Below are 27,968 nucleotides of genomic sequence, written 5' to 3'. Positions count from 1 at the left end.
ACGACATGAAGACAAGTACCGCATGATGATGATGATGATGAGAATTTAGAAGAAGAAAAAAAAACATGGAAAACAACAAATGAATGCAGCATGCATCAAGCACACATATAGTGAAAACTTGATTTACCTGGTTTTCGATGAATTCAAACAACAACAACAACAGGAACAAGTTGAATGCAAAAAAAAAGAAGAAGAAGATCTCAAGATGATGATCATCGGACAAGTCAAGTTTTTTTTCATTTTACTGTACATTTGATGCTTTTTCTATGTGTGTGTGTGTGTGTGTGTGTGTGTGTGTGTGACTTATGTCAATCCTCTTCTTCTTCTTTTTATATTTGAATTTCAAACACACACACACACACACAGACAACAGCATATAACATATAAAGGTTCGTTCACTTTGTTTGAATTGTTTATTGCCGTTTGATTTGAAAATTTTTTTTTTTTGTAGAGAAAAGTTTTTTTGAAATCCCACCTGAACATCATCATCATCATTCAAGTGGTAAAATGAAATAAAATGAAAATTAATGTTGAATCGATCACGATCATTGATCGATTCTTTCATTTATTCATTCATTCAATTTTGAATTCGATACGAATAGATATAGCTAGCTACACACACACACACACACAAGCAACAACATGTAACATAAGGAAGAAGAACTTGAAGATGAAGACAAAAGACATGTAATAAGAAAAAAAATGTGCATGTTCAAAATCGATTGATTCAGTCATATACCAATACTTAATGAAGCAACAACAACAACAACAACAACAAGTGTTTATATTTATATCGAGGATGCGAAAATCGTAAAGTACCAAGTAAGATCCATCGATCATTCTATCGTGTATCCATCCATCCATCCATCAATCAATCAATCAATCATTGCATCAGTTGGAAAGATCTTTTTTTTCCTCTCTAAATGTTAAAATGAATTTGATTAGTATACACATACAACTCAATCTGAAATATGAACTTCTTTGTATTGTATTGAATCTCAAGAAGGTGACCAGAAAAGAAAAAAAAACTTGAAAGAACACGACAGCTGGTCTCGGTGATACTTTGGACTTTTTCTATTTTTATTCATTTTTTTTTATTAATGTTTGGCCCATCTACCAGCCGTTAACCACCCTCAAAATATAGTATAGAGACATGAAAAAGCAGATCCAAGAAAATCAAAAATACTGCAAATGCAATCTGCCCTTATATTGAGACCAATAGGTTTTTTTTTGATAACATAAATCTATTCGAAGGTCGACATCATCTGGTGTTAAAGATTGCAGCCGATGGCATGGTTTCATTTTTTTTTCTTTACTTGACCTTCGACAAATTACCGATACGTATGGTTGTTGTTGTTGTTTGGGAATGGGGAGGGATAGCTTTCGATTTAATGGCTGAGATAACATGGCCATAATAACAACAAGTGGTTGTTGTTGTTGTTATTTGGTTACCCTTAGACCGTTGATGAATGAATGAATGAATGAATAAAGGGGGTAAGTAGATGAATGACTCAAAAGCTCAAAACTAAAACTAAAACCCGATATTTTTATTTTTTTTTTTTTTGAACAGAATAGAAACTTTTTAAAGCCTATCGTCTCTTGGCTGCTGCAATGCTGCAGCACTCGTGTTTGATGTTCATTCATTCATTCATTCATTGATCAATTCAAAAAGAAAAGAAAAAAATGAATAAAAAAAACGGGACCCTTTTTCATTTTTTTTTAAACTTGCTGTTAGGTTATTTGGGAAAGCCGAAGAAACTCACCACCATTATCAACTAGAAAAGTTTTCAACATTTCGCGTGATCAAAAACCTTGTAGCTATAGGTAAGCTTTGAAACTTTGAATTGAATTTTTTTTATTTTCATTTGAATTCACATTATACATGCATATATGTGCACACACACACACACGCACGAACAAAGCTCATTTTTTCTGGTTACCTGCATGAAACTTTCTTTCGAAAAGAATTATTACCCATGTTCAACCACCACCACCACCACTACCCACCATCATCATCATGATTATTTTTACTGTCGAAATCCAATTCATATGAAAATATTGAATTGTATAAGCTGCCATAATTCTTATGGATAATCATCAACAGAAAGAAAACCTGGCTTGAAATAAAACAAAAACAAAAACATCATTTTGCAACGAATTAATATTGCATTGGATCGTTTTCAGTTGGGACCATAGTTGTGGTAATAGTGGTGGTGGTGGTGGTAAAACTTGAAGAAACAGGATGAATAGAAAAACCGGTAAGAGAACACTACAACAACAACAACAAGAGGATAGGGAGAAAAAGAAGTGGTGAGCTTTGTTGCCTTCATCATCATCATCATCAAATCAAAGCAACAAGCTAAGTTTCTCTGTGTTTGTGTGTGTGTGTATGACGAACAAGAAATTCATAGTCAGTCAGTCAGTCCATGATTGTGGATCGTATCGTTCATTACAAACATACACTATACAAAGATTTATGAAAAAAAAGTATTTAGCAAATTGCTTTTACCTGCTGTATGAAAGTATGCATGTGTATGCTTGTATGCAGCATGTGTGTGTGTGTGTGTGTGTGTATGTGCGTGAGAATTGAATCTACCTGTTGATTGATACACCAACCTGTTGATTCACGGCCGTTTTTATTTTGCATCGCTTCAAAAGTGTTTGTTATTATCACCATTTTTCTAAAAAATTCTTTTAATTTTTCAATTCTAGATTCTTTCTTCATTTTTTTTTATTTCACGAATCAATTCAATTGATTTGTGTTTTTGTTGTTGTTGTTGTTGTCCACGTGTTCATCAAATCATTGTTTTTTTTCTATTTTGTTTGTTTTGCTGTCATTCCATCCGATGAATATGTCATGATATTGTGTATGTGTATATGTGTGTGTATGCCATTCGTTATTGCCCTTATAATAATAATAATAATGATCATTTGCCATCAAAATATCGGCATTTTTTCATCCAATTAATATAATTATCATCATAATCATCATCATCATAACACCACACAACAGATATTTAATAGCTTCAAATGTCATTGACAACAACAAAAACGACATAAAACAAAAATTCCAATCTATACAACAGAGATCATTCTATAAATAACATCCTGATTTGTTTGTTTGTTTGTTTTTTTTTATTCAACAACCAACAAAATAATCAAAAAAATAGTAATAGTCAAACAAATCAATTTTTTGGGCCTCGATTTTTTTTTGAATGGCCTTTATTGATTAATTTGGTGTGTGATTTGCTCCAAATTGTTTTTTTTTTTGGTTTTGTTTTTTTGAAAAATTCAATTTTATCAACATGTTTTTAATGAATAATTCAACGATAACGACTACGACGATGAAGACAACAAATTCATGGTCGTTTGATCATCATCATTTTTTTACAAAACTAAAATCATCATCGTTTTCATTAACAAGAACAACGAGGTTATCGTCGTCGTCATCATCATCATCATATAATTCAACAATGAAAATAATATCATCATCATTATCATCATCTTTATTATTACTACTACTGTTGTTGATTTTAGGTTAGTTTTATTATTCAAATTCAATTTTTTTTTCATTTGTTCCAAATTTTTATATCACACATCATGGTTTTTATTTGAATCCTTCCATGATGATGATCATCATCACGTTAACGTGATATTTGTTTTTTCGTTTTTTGCTTTTCATTTTTATTGTACTACAAATCTTGTATTTTTGCTGTTTTTGTTTAGAATTATTTAATTTATGAGAATTTTTGGAGAAAACGATGAAATTAATTTTTTTCTACAAAACTTTTACCATTTTGTTTTCCTATTCGTTGTTGAATGAAATGAATTTGATACTTTAAAAATGTCGATGTGGATCAATCTATCCATTCAGACCATTGACCATTTTTTTTTAGCGATAACCAATCAAGCACATCTGTCTTTGATAAATAAGATTTCTTGTTGTTGTTGTTGTTGCTGGTTTGGTGTCTCTTTGGATTTTCGGTTGGTTGACTTGCTGGAGAATGTGTGTGTGTGTGTGTGGTGTGTATGTGGCCAATTTTAAAAAAATTTTTTACCAAACCAACAACAACAACAAGCAATTTTCAAGCAATAATACGGTGACGACTAAAACCAAAAGATAATGTTATGGCCGAATAAGAGTAAATCATTCGAATGACTTGTGCAAAGACATGATCATTTTTTTTTTCGTCTTCACCTTCTTCTTTTTCTTTGGCTACAACGATGATGATGATGATGATGATCGGCCGTCGTGGTCATGGATTCAAAAAGATTTTTACAATAAAATAAAAAACAAAAAAAAACTTCCATTTGGAAATGTAATCCTCTTGTGATCATCATCATCATCATCAATGGCGGTTTTTTTTGGTCGATCATAATTGCAGGTTTCTTTTTATGAATCTTTTTTTTTGCTGATCGTCCGACCATAAACGAATAATCGATGATTATTTTGTAAAAAAAAAAGTTTTTTTTGGGTCAAAAATTGATTTTTTTTTCTCTCTCTCTCTCTCTCTCTGTTTCACTATTAAACATGAGAATGTTTGTTTGCTGGCAAAAAAACAAAAATCAAATTCTTATGTAGCAATCGATCAATCAATCAATCAACCAACCAACCAATCATTCATTCATGTGACAATCAGATTTGTCACCAAAGAAACGATTTTGCAAATAAAATTTTTTTTTCTTTCTTTCTGAAACAATCGATTTCGAAAACAATAACGGATATATTCGTGAACAACAATTTTAACCTGTTGATGGTGTATGTATTCGTAAATAACGTCTATTTGCAAATTTGAATATGCTTAATTGATTTTATCATCATCATCATCATCATCAACATTTTTTTTGTAATCAACGATCCAAAACAAAAAAAAAAAAAAAAAAAAAAAAAAAAAAAGCCAACATTCACATTGACAACAATGTCCAGTAATAAATCTTTTCTATTCTATTCTTTCCATTAATCAACAGCTTTTGAGGTTATAAACTAAGAAGTAGATGGTTTGTCATTTGTCGCCCATCTCTCTCTCTCTATACGTTTGTCTGTCTTTCTATTCTTGTCCATTTTATTATCATCTTCAAAAAAAAAAAATTTAAATTTTTAACAAATTAAAAATGAATGAAAATGGTCATCATTACCACACACATCTTATCATCATCATCATCTAGTGTTTGTTTGATCCGTTTATGATTTTAATATGTTTCTCTTTTTGTTTAAGAAAAAAAATCATCATCCACACATAACAATGAAACAGTTTGTGTTCTATATTTTGTCCTGTTTTTTGTTTTGTTTCTTTTATATCTTTTTTTTCTTTTTTTTTTTTGAATAATTTTTCAATGCTTTGTCATGTCCAGTGTCTGTCATCATCATTTTTCTTTATATATAATCATAATTTGTTCCACTGTTACATGTATATAGTAGTACAGTATTGAATTGTATATTATCAAGTCATATTCTTTATGGCTAATAATCCATAAAATCCTCTCATTGAATAATAATAAGAAAAATTCCTTGAAAATACAAAATGGTCATCTCTTGAAATAGTTTCTGTTGTTGTTGTTGTTGTTGTATTACTGAGAATAGAAAAAAAAGTAGTTTATCATTATTATATTATTATTATTATGATTCAAAGAACAAAAAAAAATGAAATGAAAAATTATCTTGTCATTCTTTTTTTTCGCTTTGTTTTGTTTTTGTTTCATTTGAAAAAGAAAACAAAAAAAAAATACTTGATCGCTTTGCTCGCGCGAGCTAATAATAATTTTTTTATTTCTATGATGATGATGTTATTTAGTGATGGCAATCCTCTCTCTATAACATAGGCTTGGCATTTAGATACACAGAATGAAATATTTCATTTTTGAATCTTTTTTTTTTTTTTTTGTCTTGATTCAAACACTCAGTAGGCGGCCTTGATTGTTGAGTATAAAATTGGGAATTTTTTTTTGGTCCAATCCATCGATGTTTTTTGTGTGTGTGTGTGTGTAGACACACGTAGTAGTTATATTCATATAGAGTTTGTGGTGGTATGACCCCTAACAGCAACAGGTGTGGATTAATATTTGATTTTGATTTTTTTTTTTTTGATTTGATTTGTCGGAATGAATTTGTCAAATAAATGTCGAATTTATCCGAGAATAGAGAAAATAATCAAAGCGAATTGGCCATTTTTTTTTCTAAACCAGTATCTTCAATTTTGGCCACATTATGTGGTTGATTTATGTGGTCGACTTTGTTGTTTTTTTGTTGTTGTTGTTGTTGTCATTTCGTTTGAATTTTTTTCTTCTTGTTTCATTTTTGTCTTTCTTTGTGAATGAATGATGGCTGCTGCTGCTGCTGCTTTAGCCAATATAGCTCACTATTTTTTTTTCTTTAATGATTTTGAGATTAGACTTTGGTGATTATATAATCAAATGTTGACTGTGGAAGTGATTTAAGAGATGAAAAATTTTGCAAAAAAAAAACAACCAAAACCAAAAAAGAATGAAGAGGTGGATGTGTGTGTGTGTGTGTGCGTTGCTTTAAATGGTCAATGTGAAAAAAAAATTTTTCATTTAAATTTTCATCTGATGAAGATGCCTACACACACACACACACATACACACCTGTGGCTGCTTGCTGTACAGCATTTATTCATTTAAATGACCGACCCCCATATCTTTTTCCTATCTGGCTTGTGATTCTTCACACATCTTTGATGAAGGGTGAGAATGATGTTGATGATGATGATGGTGCTAAAGTCTGCTAGATTTATATTTTAAAGAAATTGGAAAAAATTTTTTTTTCAAAAGTCATGTCTCATAACTCTCGTTGTTTTTTCTCTCTCTAGAGAGAGAGAGATTTAAATTTTCCAATTTGAATGTATGTATTTCACATTTGACATTTTTTTTCTGTTGTTGTTGTTGTCATCATTGCCATAATCATAATAATCGTTGACATTTTATAAAGATCATAATTTTGCTTTTTTTATCTGTTTTTTTTCGTATAGAAAAAGAAATTGTGAAAAAAAAACCACATTAAAAATGATGTGTGTACTGATGAATGGATGATGATGTTAATTATATGAAATCCTTGAAATGGTGAAAAAAAAGGTGATGAGTATCGTTAAAAAAAAATTCACTCCAAAAAAAAACAAGTGACATGAAATTAAAATGTCATCCAATCATCCTATGATGATGATGAAATGATCCCATTTTGGAAAATGATTTTCAAACGAAACAGCAAAAAAAACCAAAATCCAAATTGAAAAATTTGAAAATCTAGAACAAAAAATTGGATGCCGTGTTGATGATCCATGATCGTCGCCATTAATGATGATGATTATTATCATCATCATCCAATATATATGGCATTTAATTCATTAAGATGAAAAAATGTCACAGATTTTTTTTCTATCTAGTTCAAAGTTTACTTTTTTTTGTGTGTGTGTGTGCTCGAGGTGTTCCATATTTGGATGATGAAAAATTTTTGAAATTGAATTGATTGAATACTCAATAACCTCGTCATATTTCTTTTTTCGATATTTAAAATTCATGAATCTTATGATTATGATCAAAAATTAATTTCATGATGATTTTGATCCATCATCATAGGCTTTTGTTTTTGATTACTTTTTTTTCAAACAAAAAATGAAAATTCCAATATCCGATTTTGAACAATACACACGCATACATTCAATTCATTTGAAAAAAAATATCAAATGAAATGAAACTAAATTTAGACAAAAAAAAAACAAAAAAGCTATCGAATTACCAATTAATAAACGTGTGCATGTGTGTGTTTGTATATTGAATACCCGGGTTGATTGTTCAAGCTTTAAAATACCCGATCATCATCATCATCATATTTGATTCTCATTCAATTTGGTCAAACACACACACACACACATTGAAAACATTCGATCATCACGATGGTAATGATTTTTTTTTCTCTGCTATTGAGAACAACAAACAACAAAAAAAAACAAGAAATCTATGACCATCCATCCACAACGAAATCAATGTTGATGATGATGATGATGACCGGTGTCTTTTTTTTCTTCATTTCGATCGAATTTTCGTTATTTTTTCTTTCTTTCTCTTTCTTCCTTTGGAATAGAATTATTATCCGACCTGGATGCGCTTGATTGGACAATCACGAACATTTTCTAGTGTATATATTTTTATTTGTGTTTCGTTTTTTTTTCTATTTCTTCACTCACTAATCTTGTATTGACGTAGACAATTATTATTATTCCCATTCACTTTTTTTTCTCATATTTTTTTTGATTTTGACCAACTTTTCCATTTCATTCATTGATCATCATCAAGATGATGATGATAATGATGATACCATAAATAAGACTCATGTTATGTGTATATGTGTATGTTATAGATATATCGACCTGTCGGATTCTCAATTTCGGTTATTATTACAAATGATGATGATTGTTGATGATGATGATCGAATGATGTGTAACATTTTTTTTTTTTTGAAAATCTATCCATTTTCATTTTCATTTCATCAACAACAACAACAATCCTTAAATATACAAATATATGTGATCCACATATTTTTTTTCCACAAACGAAAACTCGTACAAACACGCAATGGATGATGATGATGATGATCATATTCAGTATTCAGCATCGTTGCCGGATTGCCGTTTTCTTTTGTTATATTGAATGAGAAATAAAAAAAAAATTTAAATTCGATGATTTGAAAAAGAATGGATGGAGAGAGAGAGAGAGAAAGGTATCACATTTCCTATAATATCAAGATGATGATGATGATGACTTATTTTCATTGTGTTTTGTCATTTATTTTTCCAAATTGTTGTTGTTGTTGTTGTTGTTGTTTATCATCATTTTTTTATCTGTTTTTTCTGTTAATAACTGAATGATGTATTTGTATGCGTGTGTGTGTGTGTGTATGTATGTGTGTCTGTCGATTTTTTTTCTGCTTTATAACAATATAATGATGATGATGTGATGATCATAATGATATGGCCATTTGTCATCATTATCGATGGATTCATTTAAATTTTTTTTTGTCATTTTTCATTCATTTTTGATTTCAATCCAATCCAATGTGTTATTGTTACATGTATACACAAACAAACACCCAATATTATTATTATTATTGTTGTGGATCATCATCAAATCGATATCGATAATGAATATCGATGAATATTGAAATTTCATTTTCATGTTTTTTTTTGACCTTAGCTTAACTTCCTCCTTTTCCTTTCTATTGTGTGTCTGTGAATTTTTTTTCTCTCATTTTTTTTCGCGTGTATGCATGATGGCCATGTGGTTTAAAATTATTCTTCATTCATTACATTCAGAAATATTCATGTCACAAACACGCACACACATAGTGTTTTGCTGTTCTGTTCTGTTGTTTTTTTTTACTTTTGGCTAATTTATTTTTTGTTTTTCATTTTTCTTTTCGTTCAATTTTCAATTTTCGATGCTTTTTCTTTTTTTTTTTTTTGCTGGAATGTCCAAGGTCGATAGTGTCATTATTATTGTTTCTGAACATTTCGCTTTTCTCTTCATTATTACTTGGCTTTCGTTGTTTTTTTTTCTTCGATTCTTCTTTTACCATTCGAATTGCTCGCGATTCTTCGATAATGATGTTTGATGATGGCTAGTGTAGGTTGATGATGATGGCGATGGCGATGACCATTTGCCCATCTCATCTTTTTCAATCTTCTTCGTCGTCGTCATTTTGGCAATTCTCATAATAATAATAATTATCATCATTATTATTACTAGATGATAATGATGAATACCATCCCTCCTGCTCCTCATTCTCGCACTTTTTTTTGTACTATCATAATTTGAATATTTTTCAATCAAAAAAAAAAAAAAAAAAATTGAAAATGAATTGTAGGGTATTTTCACTCAGGGTCTTTTTTTTGTTATTTTGAATTGATCGATTTTTTTTTGCTTGATTTCTCTCTTTCTTTCTTTGCCTGCACATTGCTTTATTTTTTTTTTTTTTTATTTCTCGATATTCAATTTTCTTTCATTTCAAATATATTATGAACTAATCCTATTTCAATGTTAAAATGATTTTTCTCTCTGGCCTGGTCAACGAGAGAAAAAAAAACCACATATTGGCTTGATTTGGATTATTGCCATTTCTTTTTTCTTTATTTATATTCACTTCTGCAGAACCTGTTCTATAATAAATTATTATTATTATTATCATCATTGTATTACATATATATGGTATTATCATCATCATCATCATCATATATGAAATGAAATTAGAAATAGAAAAAAAAACAGCCATGAATTAATGCGAAAATTTTTTTTTTATAGAATAAGAGAAAGAAAATTGTCAAACCTTGACCATTTGCCATCATCATCATCATGATGATCATCATACATAAAACTTGTGTATGAAAATCTTGATGATTATGATGATGATGATGATAGTTATGGCTTTATTGGTGACAATCTTGGTTATCCATCTTTTTCATTTCTCTCAATCTTTTTACTATACTTTTTTTTGTTGTTTGTGTCCATCATAATTTTTTATGCTGTATGTGTCTGTGTGACATTTGTGTCCACACACACTTACACACACACACACAGTCAAAAATCTTGTTCCCAATGTCACATTTACAATACATGCACACAAAAAAAAGTTGATGGACATGAATGATGAATTTCGTTTGTTGTTGTTGTTGTTTCTTAATTCTTTACTTTTTGTTTAAACATTCACATAACACATCCACACACACACACACACAAGCAGGTTTTTTTTTTGTTTTCCACATTTTTACTCTTGATTCTTCAAATTTCATTTCCTATCCAAATTATCTTTTTGTTCAATGTTTTTATTTGATGATTCACACATGAATAATGTGTGTGTGTGTGTGTGTGTAATTCATTGCAACATATAGACAGCTTCACACAGGTATTCCAGATGATTGTTTGTGTCTCTGTTTGCACAGAGTGGAAAAAAATGATCCAAATTGGATCACCAAAAAAAAAAAAACAGAAATGAAAAATGTTTCCATAATAAATCAAAAATTATGAATTTTTTTTGAAATTTTTTTTTTTTGATCAATGAATAAGATAATCAATTATGGTCAACAAAATATACATACATATTTGATGGCAACACCTATGCAATGAATGAATGAATGAATGAAAATTTTGCAACACACCCACATTGATATTTTTTCCCCCCATTTCAAATGGAAAACTCTTTGAATGAAAAGGTGGAGTAAACGTTATCTGTGTTGTGTATATATAGGTATGTGGTATTTTTTTTTTTTTTTTTTGTTCACCATCTATCACCATAGTGGTCGTTTATTGTTGTCGTCGTCGTCGTCGATCATTTTTCCATTTTTTTTTTTGTTTTTCTCTTGTCATTTATTCCGTCAGTTTTTTTTTTGTTACAAGTTTGTCAAGAAATTTTTTTTTGTAAATATTCATCATATCAATCGATTTTGATGATGAATTAATAATGATGATGATGATTGTCTTTGAAAATCTTTATGCAAATGATGTTGAAGATATGGATGCGGATGTGGATCAAGGTTTAACGAAAGAAAAAAAACACACACACACACACATGCACAATCATTATTCATAATTTGAATAAGTTGTTGGTGGGATTATTAATCCTTCAATAATAATAAAATAAAAATATATGGCCAATATGGATCAAAATCGATCAATCAATTTTTTCATTAATCCATATGTACATATCAAGAAATATTGAGTACAAATAGCCGGCATCATCATCATCATCATCATCATAATCGTTTGACATCATTGGCCTTTTTATTTTGTTGTTGTTGTTGTGTTCCAAATGGATCAGCCCAAATCTTCACTATCGAATCCTATTCATCCAATGCAAAAAAAAAACATTTATTATCCATTCGATTGTGAACAAACAACAACAACAACAACAACAAAATCCATCATTCGGTGACGACGACGACGAAATCGAATCAACTATTCGTACAGTGTTTGAAAAATAGATGAATGAATGAATGAATGAAAATTAGAAGTTTTTTTTTCTATTTATCAAACAATTACCTGTTATGTTTGTGTGTTGTGTGTGTTTGTTACAATGTAAATCCAATCTATCGAAATTTTCATTTGGAAAAAAAATGAAAACGTTGATGATGATGATGATGATGATGACCTTATAAATCAAAAATCGAACGTTTATAATAAATCGAATTCGGTTTAGTTCTTTTCTGATTCGTTTCAAACTGTCCTGTACATAAATGACATGACCTTTTTTTTGTTCTTTCCTTTTCCTTTTTTTTGTTCATTTTCTCATTCAATTTGATATTTTTTCCCTGTTTGTTTTTTTCTGTGGTGTTTGCCATGTGAAATAAAATGAAAATTTATATACCTGTACGTACAGAAAAATAACCTAACCTTTACCTTTTTGAATGAAATGAGAAATAAGAAAAAAACCATTCGAGGCAATAGCAGTCAAAAAAAAAAAAAAAAAAATGAACTCATAGAGACACTAAAGTAACAGGTAGGCAAAAAAAATTGCTACCCACCACAATCACAACAACCACCACCACCACCTTCCTCCCTCCGCTTGATCATCAAATTCGACGACCGTGAACATGTTTGAAAAAAAAGAAAAAGAAATACCCTCAGCACATACACACACACACACTCACAAACAAAATAATCTGATCTTTTCTTCTTCCCCATGCATGTTGTGTAAGGTTAGAAAGATATCGAGGTAAACTTAGACTTACCCATCATCATCATCATCATCATCAACGACAACAACAACAACAACAACATGGCAAAGTAGAATGAAAACCTAACCTACCTGTATATGAATTGATTGCCCATAGGTTTTCAATTCAATAATGTTGCTGTACATACATACTTTATATTGCCTTGCCTAGCAATGTTAACGATTTTTTTTCACTGGTTTCATTCAACTTCTTCTTCCAGTTATCGTTGTTGTTGTTGTTTGAATCATGAATGTTTTATGCGTACAGTATAAAAAAAATAAGTTTTACGTTGATCTTTGGCCAAGAAGAAAAACACACGCACACATTGTAAATGGCCAAATCGTTGTCGTTGTTGTTGCTGTTGGGTAAACCGAATTAAATTGCCTAGCCAAGTCAAGCCATCATTATTATTATCATCATCATCATCGTTGTCGTCTTCGTCGTCGTCATCGTCAAAAAAAAACTTTGAATCTCAGCTTGAATTTTTGAATTGCCATGATCATTGACTGTATATACTGACGACCATGATATCATCGAAGAACAAAAAAAAAATCAAGCTAAAACTAAAATTTAAAGTATGGCTGTGATTCGTTCTGTTATGTAGGGTGCAAGAGTAGTAGAAATATATTTTTTTCCTTCATATATAATCATCATCAGATCGACCATCAAAAAAAAAAAAAAAAAAATTTTGACGATGATCATATAGATGAAACGCGCGAACAAGACCAGAAAGATTGTTTTGCGAATGTGTGTGTGTGTGTATGCGTGCACACCTTGAAAAAAAAACGAAAAAATTTCACTAGAATTTTTTTTTCCTTCAAAAAAAATAACATTCTCAGGAATCAAGGTACAACAACAACAACAACAAAAAAGATAGATTGTATCGATTTCCTTGAACATTGAATATATGAATGACCATTGAAATTTGAATCCATATGGAGAAAAAATTTGATTGAAATTGATTGAATCGATTATTTATTTCTACAAAATATGAATCAATCATCATCATCATCATCATCATCAATGATGAATCATTCTATTTCACATAGATCATATCATTCAATATGACCAGGATGAAAACCTGATCCTTATTTATAAAGAATAATGACGATGATGATGATGATGTGAGATGATAGGAAAAAAAGAGAAGAGGCATACACACACACACACATACGTTTAATATCGTTGATCTTTAATTCGATTCTCAATCCAAAATTGAATGGCAAATGTGGATGTTATATATTAATGTATTATGTCAGTAGAAGAAGAAAAAGTCAGGGCGCACCTTAATTTTTTTTTCGTATTTTTTTTTTTTTTTTGCCATAAATGTGTAACATTTGAGTAACAACGAGATAGCAAAAAAAAAAACTTGTCATTTTTTTTTCTCTTGATCAAACAAATATATATTCGAAATGGTCGATTGATTCAATATCGATGAAAGAACGGCGCGCACACACACACACAGACAACGTGAGAATCGATTTTTTTTTTTTTTTTATTTGGCTTGGACCCTTGTCAAACCAAATAACAAATCTTGTAATTGGCCAACATTAACCAAAAAAAATTCCGTTGATAATGATAATTATGATGATGATAATGATGATTATCATCATCATCATAATAATCATACCTTGACTAAATAATAATCATTGTGTAAATGTTTCAGTGTTTTTTTTTTTTTGGTTTAATTTTTATTTTTCAGCATTCATATAACCGGCCATCATATTATACATCAGTATGTGTGTGTGCCGCACCTCCCCATATTTGAATTTTTTTTTCTTGGTTTTTTTTCATACTAATAATATAATCAACTGTTATATATATGAATGAATGTGGAAAGGAAAAAAAACTCCATTTCCAAGGTGTGTTCCACCACCACCACCACCACTTGAACAGTGAATAACAGGTCAAAATTCAATTCAATTCAAATGCTCAATTCATTTTAAATCTGAAAAACGACAAAGAGAGAGAGAGAGAGAAGAAAAGGATAATGAAAATTGGCCAACAACAACAAAATCTATAGCTATTATGGATTCAACCAATGTTGTTGATAATGATGATGATGATAATGAGCGAATGTCTTGGCTATTTTTTTTTTATTTCATGAATTGATGAGATTAAGGGGTGTTTCATCCTCTACTAATTGGAGCAATTCGTATCCATTTCCAATTTCATCAATTAAGGGGTGAGGTTTTTTTTTGATGATGGCACAGGATGTAAAATAAAATCCAAGAAAAAAAGGACGGGTTATTATTATTGTTGTAGTTTTATGTTGGCATTTGACCATGAAGAATTTAGAATTTAAATTTTTTAGTTATTATTATGGTCATTTATTGTTCATCAAGATGATAATGATGATGATGATGATGATAATGTGGCCAGGATGTGGTTAGTGTTTCTTTCTACTGATGATTATGATTGATAATTTAAATGAATGAATGAGTGAATAAGACGAATAGAAAAAAAATGCAAAGATGTATCCATCCATATGTGCGATATGAGATCATTTTAAATTTTTTTTTTCAATACCAGAAAAAAAATAAATTTTTAAAGATGAAAAAAAAAACATTCCATGGAAAAATGTCCATCATCTGAATTTGAAATTGTTGTTGTTGTGGTTGTTGTTGTGGTGGTTGTTGTTGTTGATGGTGATGACCAACAACTTGAACGAATCGAAAGATGATGATGATGAGACCTGAAGATTGAGGACTGAACAACAACTGTCAAATATGAATGTTGATTTAAAGTGGCAGGTTTTTTTTTCTCCAATCCAACCAATGTGAGATGAACTGAAAACTGACCATGAAAATTATCATCAAGTTTTTTTTTCGTTCACATCATTCTATATAACTTTGATCATCGAAGTTTTGGTGCAATCCAAATGTTGTTGTTGTTGTTGTTTTTCCTTTCTGAAGGGGCCATATAAACAAATACTTGAAACCTGTCTCTATGTATGTATATCGGTTGTTCATTTTCGAGCCAATCATCATCATCATCATTGATAGTCATCCAGTTTCAAGTCTGTCAAAAAAAAAAAAAAAAAAAAATAATAATAAAGACTTGACTTGAATTCCAAAAAAAAAAAAATTGTCGGTCTTTTATATGTAGGGTAAATTGTTGCTGATTCGCTCATCATCATCATCATTATCGTTCAATGGTCAGTGGTCAGTTCATTAAATTATTTATTCACCACAACACACTATTGTATATATAAATATAGCCATTGGCCATCATTATCATCAACGATGTGTCACACATTTTATGGTTATATGTGTGTGTGTGTGTGTGTAGTGGCTATATTTAGAATCATCATCATTGCTGATGATCTACAAACCAACCACAAACAAAACAAAAAAAAAACAACAGCAACACTAATGAAAATAGAAAACACTGAAAACTCTTTTTTCCCAAATGACTTGGTCACCTAAAAAAAATGGAAAAACAAAATGGACAACAACAGCAGCAGCGACTGTTGGCGACTCAAATCAAATCAATCAGTTATTTTTTTTCTCATTACATATATAACATTGATTGTGTTTCTGTTGTTGGTGATTAACTTGATCATCAATTTCTGAATCTGATCTATTTGATTAATACGATGTTTTTTTTCGAAAAAAGCTGATATTTTCATTGATGATGATGATGATGATGATCAATCTGTTCGGACATTCATCGATTTGATCTGATTACAAATTTAATCGAAAAAAGGGTGATTTTTGGTGGTCAGTGTAGTTAGTCAGCCGGTCCACCGGTCAGTTGGTTGATCGAAAATCGATTAATAATCTATTCATTCATTCAATTTATTATTATTGAAACTTGTTCTAACTCTATATGGGTTGACATTTTCAATTTATTTTCATTTCTAATTTTGGAATTCGAAATCTTTGATCTGATTTGTTTTTTTTTGTTGTTGTTGTTGTTTGAAATTCGTATGAGAATGAATATTGAGATGGCTGGTTGATTCGTATAAAAATTTTCTTCGCTTGTCATCATCATCATCATTTCAGGCTCGTTGATTCAATTCGATTCGATTCGATTCGATTTGGAATCATTTTTTTTCTTTTGAAAAATAAAAAATAAAATAAAAAAAGCCCTGCAAACAAGGTGAAGATTTTTTTTTTTGCTTCACTATCTATCGTGTATTTGGTTCGCTTGTCAAAGGAAACAAAACAAAACAAAACGAAAATTTCATTCCTCTCTCTCTCTCTCTCTCTCTCTTTCGCCTTTTCTTGTGAACCCAAGAAAAAAAGTCTGAAAGAAAGAAATTCGAAAATAAAAATACAATCCACACCCCCTTCTCCTGTCATATTTATTTTGTTTTTTTATTATTGAAGACCAAATTGATGGTAAACCTATGGAAAACAGCTGCCATACCTATATCTATATGTTGCCCACGGGGTCGATCTTCATCAAAATCGAATCGTTCATAGCCATCTCGTTGTCGTAGTCTTAGTCTTCACTTTAGACTGGTGGCCTCACCTGTTTTTTTTCTGTTGCTAATTTTTCAAATTCACGTACAGCATATGTTTTTTTTTGGTTGAGATCCACTAACATATACACAATCATCATCAAATGGCGGGTGGTTCTTAGTTCTGGGCTTGATGATGATCATCATCATGGTGCGCCAAATGATGACTATGATGATGATGATGATGAAAAAAAGGTACCCAACCTTGTTGATTTGGTTTTTGTTTTTGTTTTTGTTGTTTGTTCGAAAGACCTTGGCCATTGGCATATTTGACCTTTTTTTTCTCTCTCCCTCTCTCATAATTTGTGAAGCATCCTCATCATCAAATTCGCACCATCACCACCTTTGTTACCTTTACCTTTTTTGATTTGTCGATTTTTTTTCGCTGCTGCTGTTGTCTTTCAAATGTTGATGATGATTAGTTTGTTTGAAAATAAAAACAAACAAGAATCTTCTTCATCTTCATAATATGAACATTTTTTTTTCGTTTGTTTGTTTGACTGACAGCCGTATTTAACTGAACTTTGATTTTTTTTTTTGATGTTGAATGATTAGAATGATGGTTTGTTTTTTTTCGTAGTTATTCTAGTTATCTGGATGATTCGTGTGTCCATCCAATCATTTTGTGTACATATTCGAATGTTGATGATGATGATGATGATTAGAAGGAAAAGTTTTTTTTCAAAAATTAAAAATTTTTTTTCAATCGAAAAAAAACTGTCAAAATGAGCCGTTGTTGATGATGAACTGAAAAATTATTATTAGTTTTTCAATGTTTGTTTGTGCCGGACAAATAACAAATCCGATTGATTGATCGATAGTTTGACCGCGTCCGACCAACACATACAGACAAATTATACACTTGTTAAAAAAAAATTGTTGTGATTTTTTTTTTACTTTTTCCACGAACTTGTCAAACTTTCATTTTACTGCAAACACAAACATTTATTATTTCATTTCATTTCGATGTATTGATGATGTATTGTATGGAGATGTTAATCGCCTCAAGGTAGGTGAGAGAAAGAGAGAGAGAAAATCAATAAAACACACAAATTTTAAATTTTAAAATTTTCAAATCCGACAATGATTTGATGTGAAAAATAAACCTTGAAAGCGTGATGATGATGATTTCAGCACAAACGAATTCGAATGTATGTATTCGAATATTTGACTCTATTTTAACCACATGAACAACACACAATAAACGGATTTTTGTACATTGACCCTATTGACAAACAAAAAAAAAACAAAAAAAAATAAACATTTGATCATTATTTTCACCGGTAATTATATTCTATTTGACCGGATCATTATTATACACACTCACAAATGCTGTTTATCATAAAATTTAATCAATATTTCTATATATTTTGATCAACCTGTTGTTTAACTGAACAAAGCTGAACAACAACAACAACAATGATTAAATGGCTAGATTGGCAATTTATCTTTGAACGAAAAATTTTGTTGTTTGTTTTGTTTGTTTGTTTCATAATTTGGCCAAAATTATTAATGATGATAATAATAATTTTGTCCATTTCTAGATCATAGATTAGCAAATTGATCTCGATTGATATTTCTCAAGTCTAATTTTTTTCGTTCGTTTTTGTTTGTTTTTTTTCTATTTTTTGTTGTTGTTGTTGTTGTTGATTAACATAATTACTAAATTTTTCATTATTTTTTTTCTCCTATATAGTAAATGAATGTCGATCAGATGATCAATCATCAGCTTTAATCACAAAAGATGCACTTGAAGGTGAAACCATACGATTAGATTGTCGTTATAATCCACGTCTTTTGGATCTAAATTCCAATAAATTAATATTCTATTGGCATCGAAAGAATCATCTTAAAACTGATCCTGTGGCCATCAATGAAAATCCATTAGAAATTGATTATTTAATTGAATATAATACCGATGAAGGTATCTATGATCTGATCATCAAAAAAGCACAATATGATCGTGACAATGGACAATTTGAATGTAAAATAAAAGAAGCTGGTAATGGTGCCGAAGTTAAAAGCCGTAGCTATATGGTCACGATTTTAAGTAAGAAAAAAAAAATATTGTTTTTTTTCCCATCACTCGACTTGATTTTTTTTTACCTACTAAACTACATATTTATTTATCTTTTTTTCCCTATCTCACCTCACCATCATCATCATCATCATCATCATTTACTGCCGATAATTGAATCACCCACCAAACGAAAATTAATAGTTCCGCCTGGACCACCGATCATCACACCAAACAATCCAATTGCGCGTGAAGGTGAAAAATTTCGTTTAAATTGTTCAAGTGAAGGTGGCTCACCAGATCCAGTGATCCAATGGTTTCGTGATGGTAAACTTCTTGATGGCCAAATGTATTATGGCGGTACACGTAGTCGACCTACAATAAATACATTGATCATTGATCCATCTTTAGATCATGATCGTGCTATCTATAAATGTACCGTCTGGAATCGTGCTACACCACAGGAACGTAAATTGGAATCATTTGTTTCACTCACTGTTCATTGTAAGTGTCGACAATCTAATTTAGTTTTTTTGTTTGTTTGTTTGTAATAAAAAACAACAAATTGACGTCGAATGTTTTTTTTTATTGACAGATAAACCACGTATTACTGTTGGTCCATATAATCCTCTAAATGTTCCTAATGATGGTAATGCTGAAATGAATTGCCAGGTGGAAGCTAATCCTCCTGTTCGTTCAATAAGATGGATGAAAAATGGTATGGTATTGGCCAATACAAATAACCATACTATACTTCGTGTTAAGCCTGAAGATTCAGGAATGTATGATTGTATTGCTGATAATGGAATCGGTGGACAGCCATCAAATAAATCATTAGAATTGATCGTATTACATGGTCCACAGATTAGTTTATTATCATTTAAAGAAGCAACAACTGGTGAAAATGTTAATATTAAATGTAATGTCATTTCGAATCCTAAACCACATTCAATAGTATGGTATAAAGAGAATGATCCGTTCTATAAAAAGAATGGTGCCATCTTATCATTAAATTCAATTACACCAAACGATGCCGGTAATTATGTTTGTTCGGCAACAACAACTATCAAACCATCGGGCGCTATGACCGGTATTGAAAAGACAAGCAATGCAACTGTCAAAATTCAAATTAAACATAAACCAGGAAAAGCAGAAATCTATCCAACCAATCCGGTTGCTGTGGCTGGTAAATCATTTACATTAAGTTGTGGCGCCAGTCCACCTGGTTATCCAATTCCTGAATATCGTTGGTGGAAAGAAGGCCAAGAACAACAAGAACTGGGTAGCCGTCCAAACTATACATTTATTGCCGTACATGTTAGCCATGAAGGTCGATATTTTTGTCAGCCATTCAATTCGATCGGTAAAGGTATGATCGGTTCGGTTTATCTATCGGTGAACGAACCGGCACAGATGACAATCTCGATGAAACCACAATTCATTGTGAAAGAAGGTGCTACGAATTTTAAATTAACATGTATTGGTCGTGGTAAACCTCGTCCTAATGTAATATGGACACATAATGATGTAGAAATCAATCCAGATCATAGTGAATTTCGTATCGAAAACAAAGAACAAAATGAAGATGCTGATGTAAAAACTGTACAAACAACATTACATTTTGAAGCAATGGCTCGAAAAGGAGCCAATACATTAACGGCTAATGATCGTGGAATTTATGCTTGCCATTTTAACAATGGTATTGGTGAACCAGTCAAATCTGAAACGGTATTACGTGTGGAACATACACCAGTATTACGTCATACGTATAATCGTGTTGCATTCGATGTTGGTGAAACTGCCGTATTACAATGTAAAATGTCTGCATATCCTATGCCTAAATTTGAATGGTTTTTTAGTGGAAAAATGTTGGATAATTATTTTAATGAACGTTATCAAACAAATAGTACAGAATTACCGGATGATATTCATGTTGGATCATTATCGATTCGTAATACGAAAGAATCTGATTATGGTGATTATACATGTCGAGCATATAATTCTGTCGGTGATGATGATGAACGTACAATCATTAAATTGGTAAAAAAATCAGCACCAGAAACACCGATTCAATTAGAAGTTTTGGAAGTTGTAGCCGATTCTGTTACACTGAGATGGTTAGAAGGTTTTAATGGTGGATTCGCGAATACAGAATTTGTTGTCAACTATGTTGATGGTGAACGAAGTAGAAATGAATCATGTCGATCATTGAATCCATGTAAAATTACATCACTTGAATCAAGACATGAATATCAATTTCGTGTATTGGCTGTCAATCCTAGAGGATATAGCCACTATTCTGATCCATTAAAAGTGGTGACTAAAGTAAATCTGAAAGATATGCCCAGTGCTTATGATTCATCATATGATCGTGAACGTAATATATTGGTATTCCGTGTCGATCCGAATGATGTTAGTCTACGTTTAGTGGCTAAAATTGAAGTTCGAAGCGAAAATAAAGATCAATGGACACCGTTAACCAAAGTCCAAGTATTGTCTGATTTAGAGAATGTTTATCTTAAATCAACATCGGATCCAATCACCGACATACGTGTAATACTTTGTTTACAAAGCAATGAATCATGGTGTGGCTATGAACATCTTGTCAAAATGGATTCATCGTTTACTCGCGAAACAAAAACATCATCTACTGATCATTTATTCGGTGTGATTATCGTTTCAACAATCTGTGCTGTTGTAGCATTTTTTATTATATTATGTTGTTGTTGGAAGAAAAGAGAAAAATCCGAAAAGAAAGATTTTGAATCTGATACGTCAACTGAACGACAATCAACAAAACAAATGGCTCAAAATTTTTTCAGTTCACATGATAACAAAGGTTTGTTTTTTTTTTTTTGAAAAAAAACCTGTAAAATTGTTATTTATTTTTTTTTTCATTTCAATCACTGATTGTATTAGCAGGTTTAATGTCTGATATGGATAATGCTAATCTTAGTAAATTATCATCAGGAATATATGGTTCAACATATAATAATCATCATCCACATCCACATCAACATCATCATCATAATCATAATCATAATCATCAATCACAAAATTATTATCTTACTGGTGATGGACCAAATAGTGATCCAAGTCCAAATGGTAGTAATGAAACTGGCCAAACTGAATTTTGGAATTCAATGAAATCCAATATGATGCATGAAACGGTTACAGATTCAGATATGAATAATTATAATGGTGGTGCTGGTGGTGGTGGCTATAATAATTTGATGAATAATCATCATCATCAATTGATTGATCCAGCCACTGCATATATTAATTCATATTCATCTTATTATCAATCACCTGGTTATCAACAAATGGATGATGTTGATGGTAGAATGGGCCATAATAAAATGAGTAAGTTTTTTTTTATTGTTCATCAATTTTACTATATTGAATTAATAATTTTTTTTTTACCCTTTTACTATATAGATATGCCAACCTATTATGATGAAATGAGCATACAACATGCAAATATTGGACAAACACCATATGGTGGTGGATCAATGATAATGGATACAATGTCCACACAAGATAATATTCTTAATGGTCATAATAATCATCTGAATTCTGGTGGTGGCGGTGGTGGTGGTCCAGATGGTGGTGGTCATTTATCCTATGATGATGAAATGGATTATTCATCACAAAGGTCTCGAGTCATGAATGAAATTATTGTTTAACCAAAACCTCTATACCAAATTCAGAAAAATGAATCATCGATTTTTTTTTCGCCGCTCATTACACGCACACAATCACACATCAGACATACTAACATACATTCGTATGACACAATGACAAAACAAGACATCTTCATCATCATCATCATTATTGCTCAAGATAAAAAAAAATGACCATCAAATCTTTTTTCAAAGAAACGATTATCATCAATCGGTCATTTCAGTCATGTGAATATAACCTAGTTGACCGACCTGTTGATTGAATCATATTTCGATGTTGATGATGATGATAAAGATGACCACACACACTACGACCATTTTTAAAGTTGCTTATTTTTTTCTTTTATTTTTTTTTTCTTGTTTGTTGATATGATCACCCACTATCCTTTGTTGGTTGTCAATTTCATTTCCTGTTGTAAATAATTTTTTCAACCATTTTTTTTAATACGGTCATCATCATCATCATCATTTCATGTTACCACAATCAAATCCTTCACCACCACCAACCCCCACCCCCATCAATCATCAAAATGACATTTTTTTATGTACAGAATTATCATTATTTATCAGATTATTTTTCTTCTTGTTTATCATCTCGCAAACATTCACGACAACAACAACAACAATCACACACATTGACATCAAGCAATTTTTTATTTCATTCATTCAATTCAATTCATAAATCTAAATTGAATGAATGAATATAGCGACAAATTATCAATTTGAAATTTTATTCGTGTATCATTATCATCATCTTTTTGTTGTTGTTGTTGTTGTTGTTGTTGGACAAAATGATGATGATGATGATGGCGATGATAATGATCAAAACGGAACAATATGGATAACGAAAAAAAAACGATCTCAAATTTTACAATTCAATTATTCAAATTTTATTTTTTTTTTTTTTGTTCTTTTCGGTTTATTCGTGCCTTATTTGACCATATTATTATTATTATCATCATTTGATTTACGACTTACATGCTGCAAATCATTGTCCTTTTTGGCTGCTGCTGCTGCTCTATGTACAGATACAGAAGATAATGAAAAAAAATGAATTCAAAACATGAATTGATAACATCATCATTTTTTTTTATTTTGCTTTATTTTTCTTCTTATTTTATTCGTGAATGAATTTTTCTAGTTTGTATAATAACAATAAAAAATAAAAAAAATATTTTATTATTATAACTAAAAGTTTATTTGACAACTAATAAATTGTTCATAAGTAGGGTATATATAATGTATTCGTTGATTTCAGCTGTTTTTTGTTGTTGTTGTTGTTGTTGTTGTTTAGCTGAAAAAATATACAGAATCCATTACTGAATTCAATTCAAATTCTCCTTTCGGTATACGACGATCAACCACCTGATTGATTAGTTCATCATATTCGGCCGAAAATCTTTTATGATTCTTATCATAAAGTTCTAATTTTTTTCGTAAAAATCGTGCCAAATTATCCAATATTGGTTCACTATGTAATGCAACAAATTGTTTTCGACAAAAATAGTTCATCTGATCAATTTCTGATGCATGTGTCCAATAACAATCATGTACGGATGAAAATGTCATTCCATGACGATGACATTCTAATGATGTTAACATCATATGACTTGAATCTAATGAATGAATAAAATTGGCAGGAAAAGCATTCTTTTGTTTCATTACATTCGGTATGAGTATGGTTGGTGTATTTTTCTATATGGGGAAAAAAATCCATAATTAAAAATGAATAAACTACAACAACAACAACAAAAACATACCCGTCGATTTTTGTAATATGATTGAATGACTGGAAAGCCAAGTGGAGTGATCCATTCAACAGTGGAATTATAATCAGTTGAAATAATTTGTGCACAATCGGTAAGCCATTCCTGAATGATTCGTGTCTGTGTAAACATTTTTCGTATGGAGAATAATATTTTTTCCGAAATATATACCGATGCCGTGACTTTATGTGATTCAGGAAAATGTGAATCTTCTTTCAATCGTTTAAGTACTTGTAATTTGGCCCCATATTTTGTTACACCATATACATAGGTCATCACAGTTTGTTTGACTATTTTACGTGTTATAAAACCTTTAACAATATTGGCAATTTCAACACCATTAGCAGAATCTTTTTCAATTTCAGCTTCGACTAATGCGGCAACATCACTATAGACATCTTGTGGATATTCACTTGGACTTAAATTGACAGATTTAGCACCAAGAATATCACGACCAAGTGCTGCATAATGTTGTAGACCATTACATGAACCATCCTGATGGATTGGCATATGACTAACATAGGCATGTGGATCCGGACTACGTAATGCATTGGTCAATTCAATACAACATGCAAGTGTTTGCCATTTTTCATCGCTTGACATCCACCATTTTTGACCATTCAAAGGATTATCTGCACTATCCATTATTAGATCGATAATTTCATCAGCATATTCAAGACGTTCTTTTACTGAACATCTTTTTTTCAAACCAGTCAAATTAATTAGATGAATTTTGAGCCATTGTAAACCTTTTTCACCTAATGGTTTTCCTTTGCCAAACAATAACAAAGCTCGAGATAAATCATTACCAAGATGATTGAAATTCGGTGGAATTGGATATACACGGCTACGGAAATCCGTATTGATGGGAAACCAAAAATATTTATTACGTAACTAAATAAAAGAAAAAAAACAGATATTGAATTCAAATCAAAAAAGAAATATCCAAAAACTTACAGAATTTCCAATGGATAATTTGTAAAGACAATCCACCCAAAGGCTATACATTTCTGCCTGTTCTTTTTTCTGCAATTTACGTTTATAATAGATTACAGCACGTTCTTTGCGTGACATTTCACATGATGATCGTGGTAATGGACCAAAATATGATAATGATACCGGTATATCAAGATCAATATTACCATTGTTTTTAAATACATCGATAGCAACATCAAGAATACGATCATTAATTTTCCATGGACATAATGACAATGCATTCAATGAATCAAAAGTTGGATACAATTGTTGAATCGGTGTTCGTTTTAGATGATGTTTTGGATAATACAATGGAAGACGAACAAGAAAATTATGAACAAGAAGATTACCACCAAAATTTACATTAATCCATGGTACAGGTGGACATAACATTGGTAAACGTTCCGATTCAAAATAGATATCTGAACCAGCACCTTCATAGATTTTTATCAACAATGGATTTACACGTACTTCTTTTTTTGTTTTGACTGTTTCATGTTTTTTATAGAAAAACGAAATCACCGGTTGAATAGAATATGGCTGCAATTCATCCATATTTAAAATATCTGAATTGAATTTTGCTTCCGATGTTATAATTTCATATAAATCTTTACCAATTTCTTTCAATACATTATTTGGCCAATATTTTGTTTCATCAAAATGATAATGATAACCATTTTCGATTAAATGTTGCCAATATTCTCTTGGATTATATTGACAAATCATTTCTGGATCCAATGTATATTTTACATATTGTTTATAACATTCTTTAAAATCATCTATAGTTCCATCAATCATATTTGAACGTAATAGATATTGTTGCATTACTTTTCTGCCTAATGCTTCGAATAATTGACCAGAAAATGGTGAATAATGTTCACTGAATGAGGCACATTTTCGTATTTCTTCCAACATTACATTTACATAGATTTCTGGTTCCAATATGGTCATATAATGAATGAATGGAATTCCACTCAAACGTTTATGTTTTTGTTTTAAATTTTTAAGATAATTTTGATATGAAATCAATAACGATTGTTGCCAATCATTTTCAAGTTTTGTTATTAATTCTTTATAAAATGTTTCCGATTTTGATTGATCTGAATCATGGAATCGTGCTTCGATTGGTTCCACTTTGACCATTGAATTCATTTCAATGTTGAATTGTTGTTCCACATATTCATCCAATCGTGATAGATCAATACCTTCGAATGGATCATAATATTTTTGTTCAGTTTGTAATAATTTTTCGACTAGTTGATTATTGTATCGTCTGGGATGATAGAATTTATGGAATTTTTGATGGCCACCATTTTCCATTAAAAATGTACGAATCATTTTCACTTCTTTGGAATTTAAAATCGGTCTTTGAAGTAGATAATCAGGATTTAGACCATTTCGTTTCATATCTTCAATTATAAAATTCAATGCATCTTGATTGTCAACATTATTGATTTGTTTACATAATGCTAACAAATAACATTCATATGAATGAATACTTGGTTTCAATTTTAATTTATCACTAATAAATGTAATTAAATCATGAACATTATCAGCACTACCTTTACGTGCCATTCCTTTGATCAATAATTCACAACAGGTAGCAATATCAGTGGATGATAATGAATTGGAAAATTTATCAACAAATTCCATTAGAAATGAATGTACTTCCGATAATTGATCATTATAAAGGCAAACATGAATGAAGCTAAGTAAATTTTTCTTTGTCATAAATGCATCTTCATAGATTTCATAATCTTCATCCATATCACGCCAATTATAGGCACCATTTTCAATAAGATTATCTACATTATTTAAACCTAATTCTTCAAATATATCAATCGATTTATTCACATCATCATCAACATAATTATTATTCATCTTGGCCAAATTATCACAGCTTCGAATAGCAATTGTTTCCATGGCGATCGAATTCTTTTTATCATCATTCTTCGTCTTGTTGTTGTTGTTGTTGAATTTCTTTTCAATTACATTTTTCAATGTATCAGATTTTTTCACTTTTGTTTTTTTATTTTTTTGATTATATTTTTGATTCTGTATATCATCCAATAGTTTTAAAACACGAAGATTCGTTCGACTTTGTGATGATGATTGCACTGTACGATTTATAAGGTGGCCATTTTGAAGAATTTGTTTGGCAATATGATTCGAATGTTGAACATTTATGAATTTTGCAAACATTTTTTTATGTCACATTTTTCTCTGTCCAGGATAAACCATAAATCACAAACCAGCATGGAAATTTTGTGTGTGTGTTACATAAACACAAACAACCTTCATATGATTTCTTTGCATGAGAAACTTTTCGCACATTTTCATTCA

The 27,968-nt window shown here is 30.5% G+C and overlaps 2 protein-coding genes and 1 long non-coding RNA gene across 9 annotated transcripts; 1 reads left to right on the top strand and 2 right to left on the bottom strand.

Annotated features, from left to right (window-relative positions):
- Window positions 1–347: 347 nt before the first annotated feature.
- LOC124497613 (cell adhesion molecule Dscam1-like) lies at window positions 348–24,078 on the top strand. Of its 7 annotated transcripts, XM_075734346.1 has the most exons (10): window positions 348–389; window positions 452–502; window positions 1,736–1,824; window positions 1,923–2,258; window positions 2,713–3,537; window positions 18,881–19,234; window positions 19,406–19,705; window positions 19,797–22,040; window positions 22,121–22,564; window positions 22,640–24,078. In XM_075734346.1, exons 5-10 carry the CDS (start codon window positions 3,306–3,308, stop codon window positions 22,885–22,887), a joined length of 3,822 nt encoding a protein of 1,273 aa, XP_075590461.1. In that variant the 5' UTR covers window positions 348–389; window positions 452–502; window positions 1,736–1,824; window positions 1,923–2,258; window positions 2,713–3,305; the 3' UTR covers window positions 22,888–24,078. The 7 variants fall into 7 exon arrangements, with proteins under 7 accessions (XP_075590461.1, XP_075590463.1, XP_075590464.1 ...); XM_075734349.1 differs by lacking the exons at window positions 348–389; window positions 452–502; window positions 1,923–2,258 and adding an exon at window positions 1,374–1,494 and having other exon boundaries at window positions 1,571–1,824; window positions 22,124–22,564; XM_075734348.1 differs by lacking the exons at window positions 348–389; window positions 1,736–1,824; window positions 1,923–2,258 and having other exon boundaries at window positions 439–822; window positions 3,014–3,537.
- LOC142597824 (uncharacterized) lies at window positions 14,764–18,722 on the bottom strand. Its single transcript, XR_012832431.1, has 3 exons — window positions 18,512–18,722; window positions 17,543–18,409; window positions 14,764–15,737 (listed from the first exon to the last, which is right to left on the bottom strand). It is a non-coding gene; the product is annotated as an uncharacterized LOC142597824 (long non-coding RNA).
- On the bottom strand, window positions 23,953–27,936 carry PolrMT (mitochondrial RNA polymerase). The gene is made up of 3 exons (XM_047061277.2): window positions 25,608–27,936; window positions 24,645–25,544; window positions 23,953–24,579 (listed from the first exon to the last, which is right to left on the bottom strand). Exons 1-3 carry the CDS (start codon window positions 27,825–27,827, stop codon window positions 24,175–24,177), a joined length of 3,525 nt encoding a protein of 1,174 aa, XP_046917233.2. The 5' UTR covers window positions 27,828–27,936; the 3' UTR covers window positions 23,953–24,174.
- Window positions 27,937–27,968: the final 32 nt, after the last annotated feature.

Source organism: Dermatophagoides farinae, chromosome 9 (assembly GCF_024713945.1).
Source record: "Dermatophagoides farinae isolate YC_2012a chromosome 9, ASM2471394v1, whole genome shotgun sequence".
Lineage (NCBI taxonomy): Eukaryota > Metazoa > Arthropoda > Arachnida > Sarcoptiformes > Pyroglyphidae > Dermatophagoides > Dermatophagoides farinae.
The sequence above is the reverse complement of the archived record's forward strand: the minus strand, read 5'-3'. Positions and strand labels throughout refer to the sequence as shown.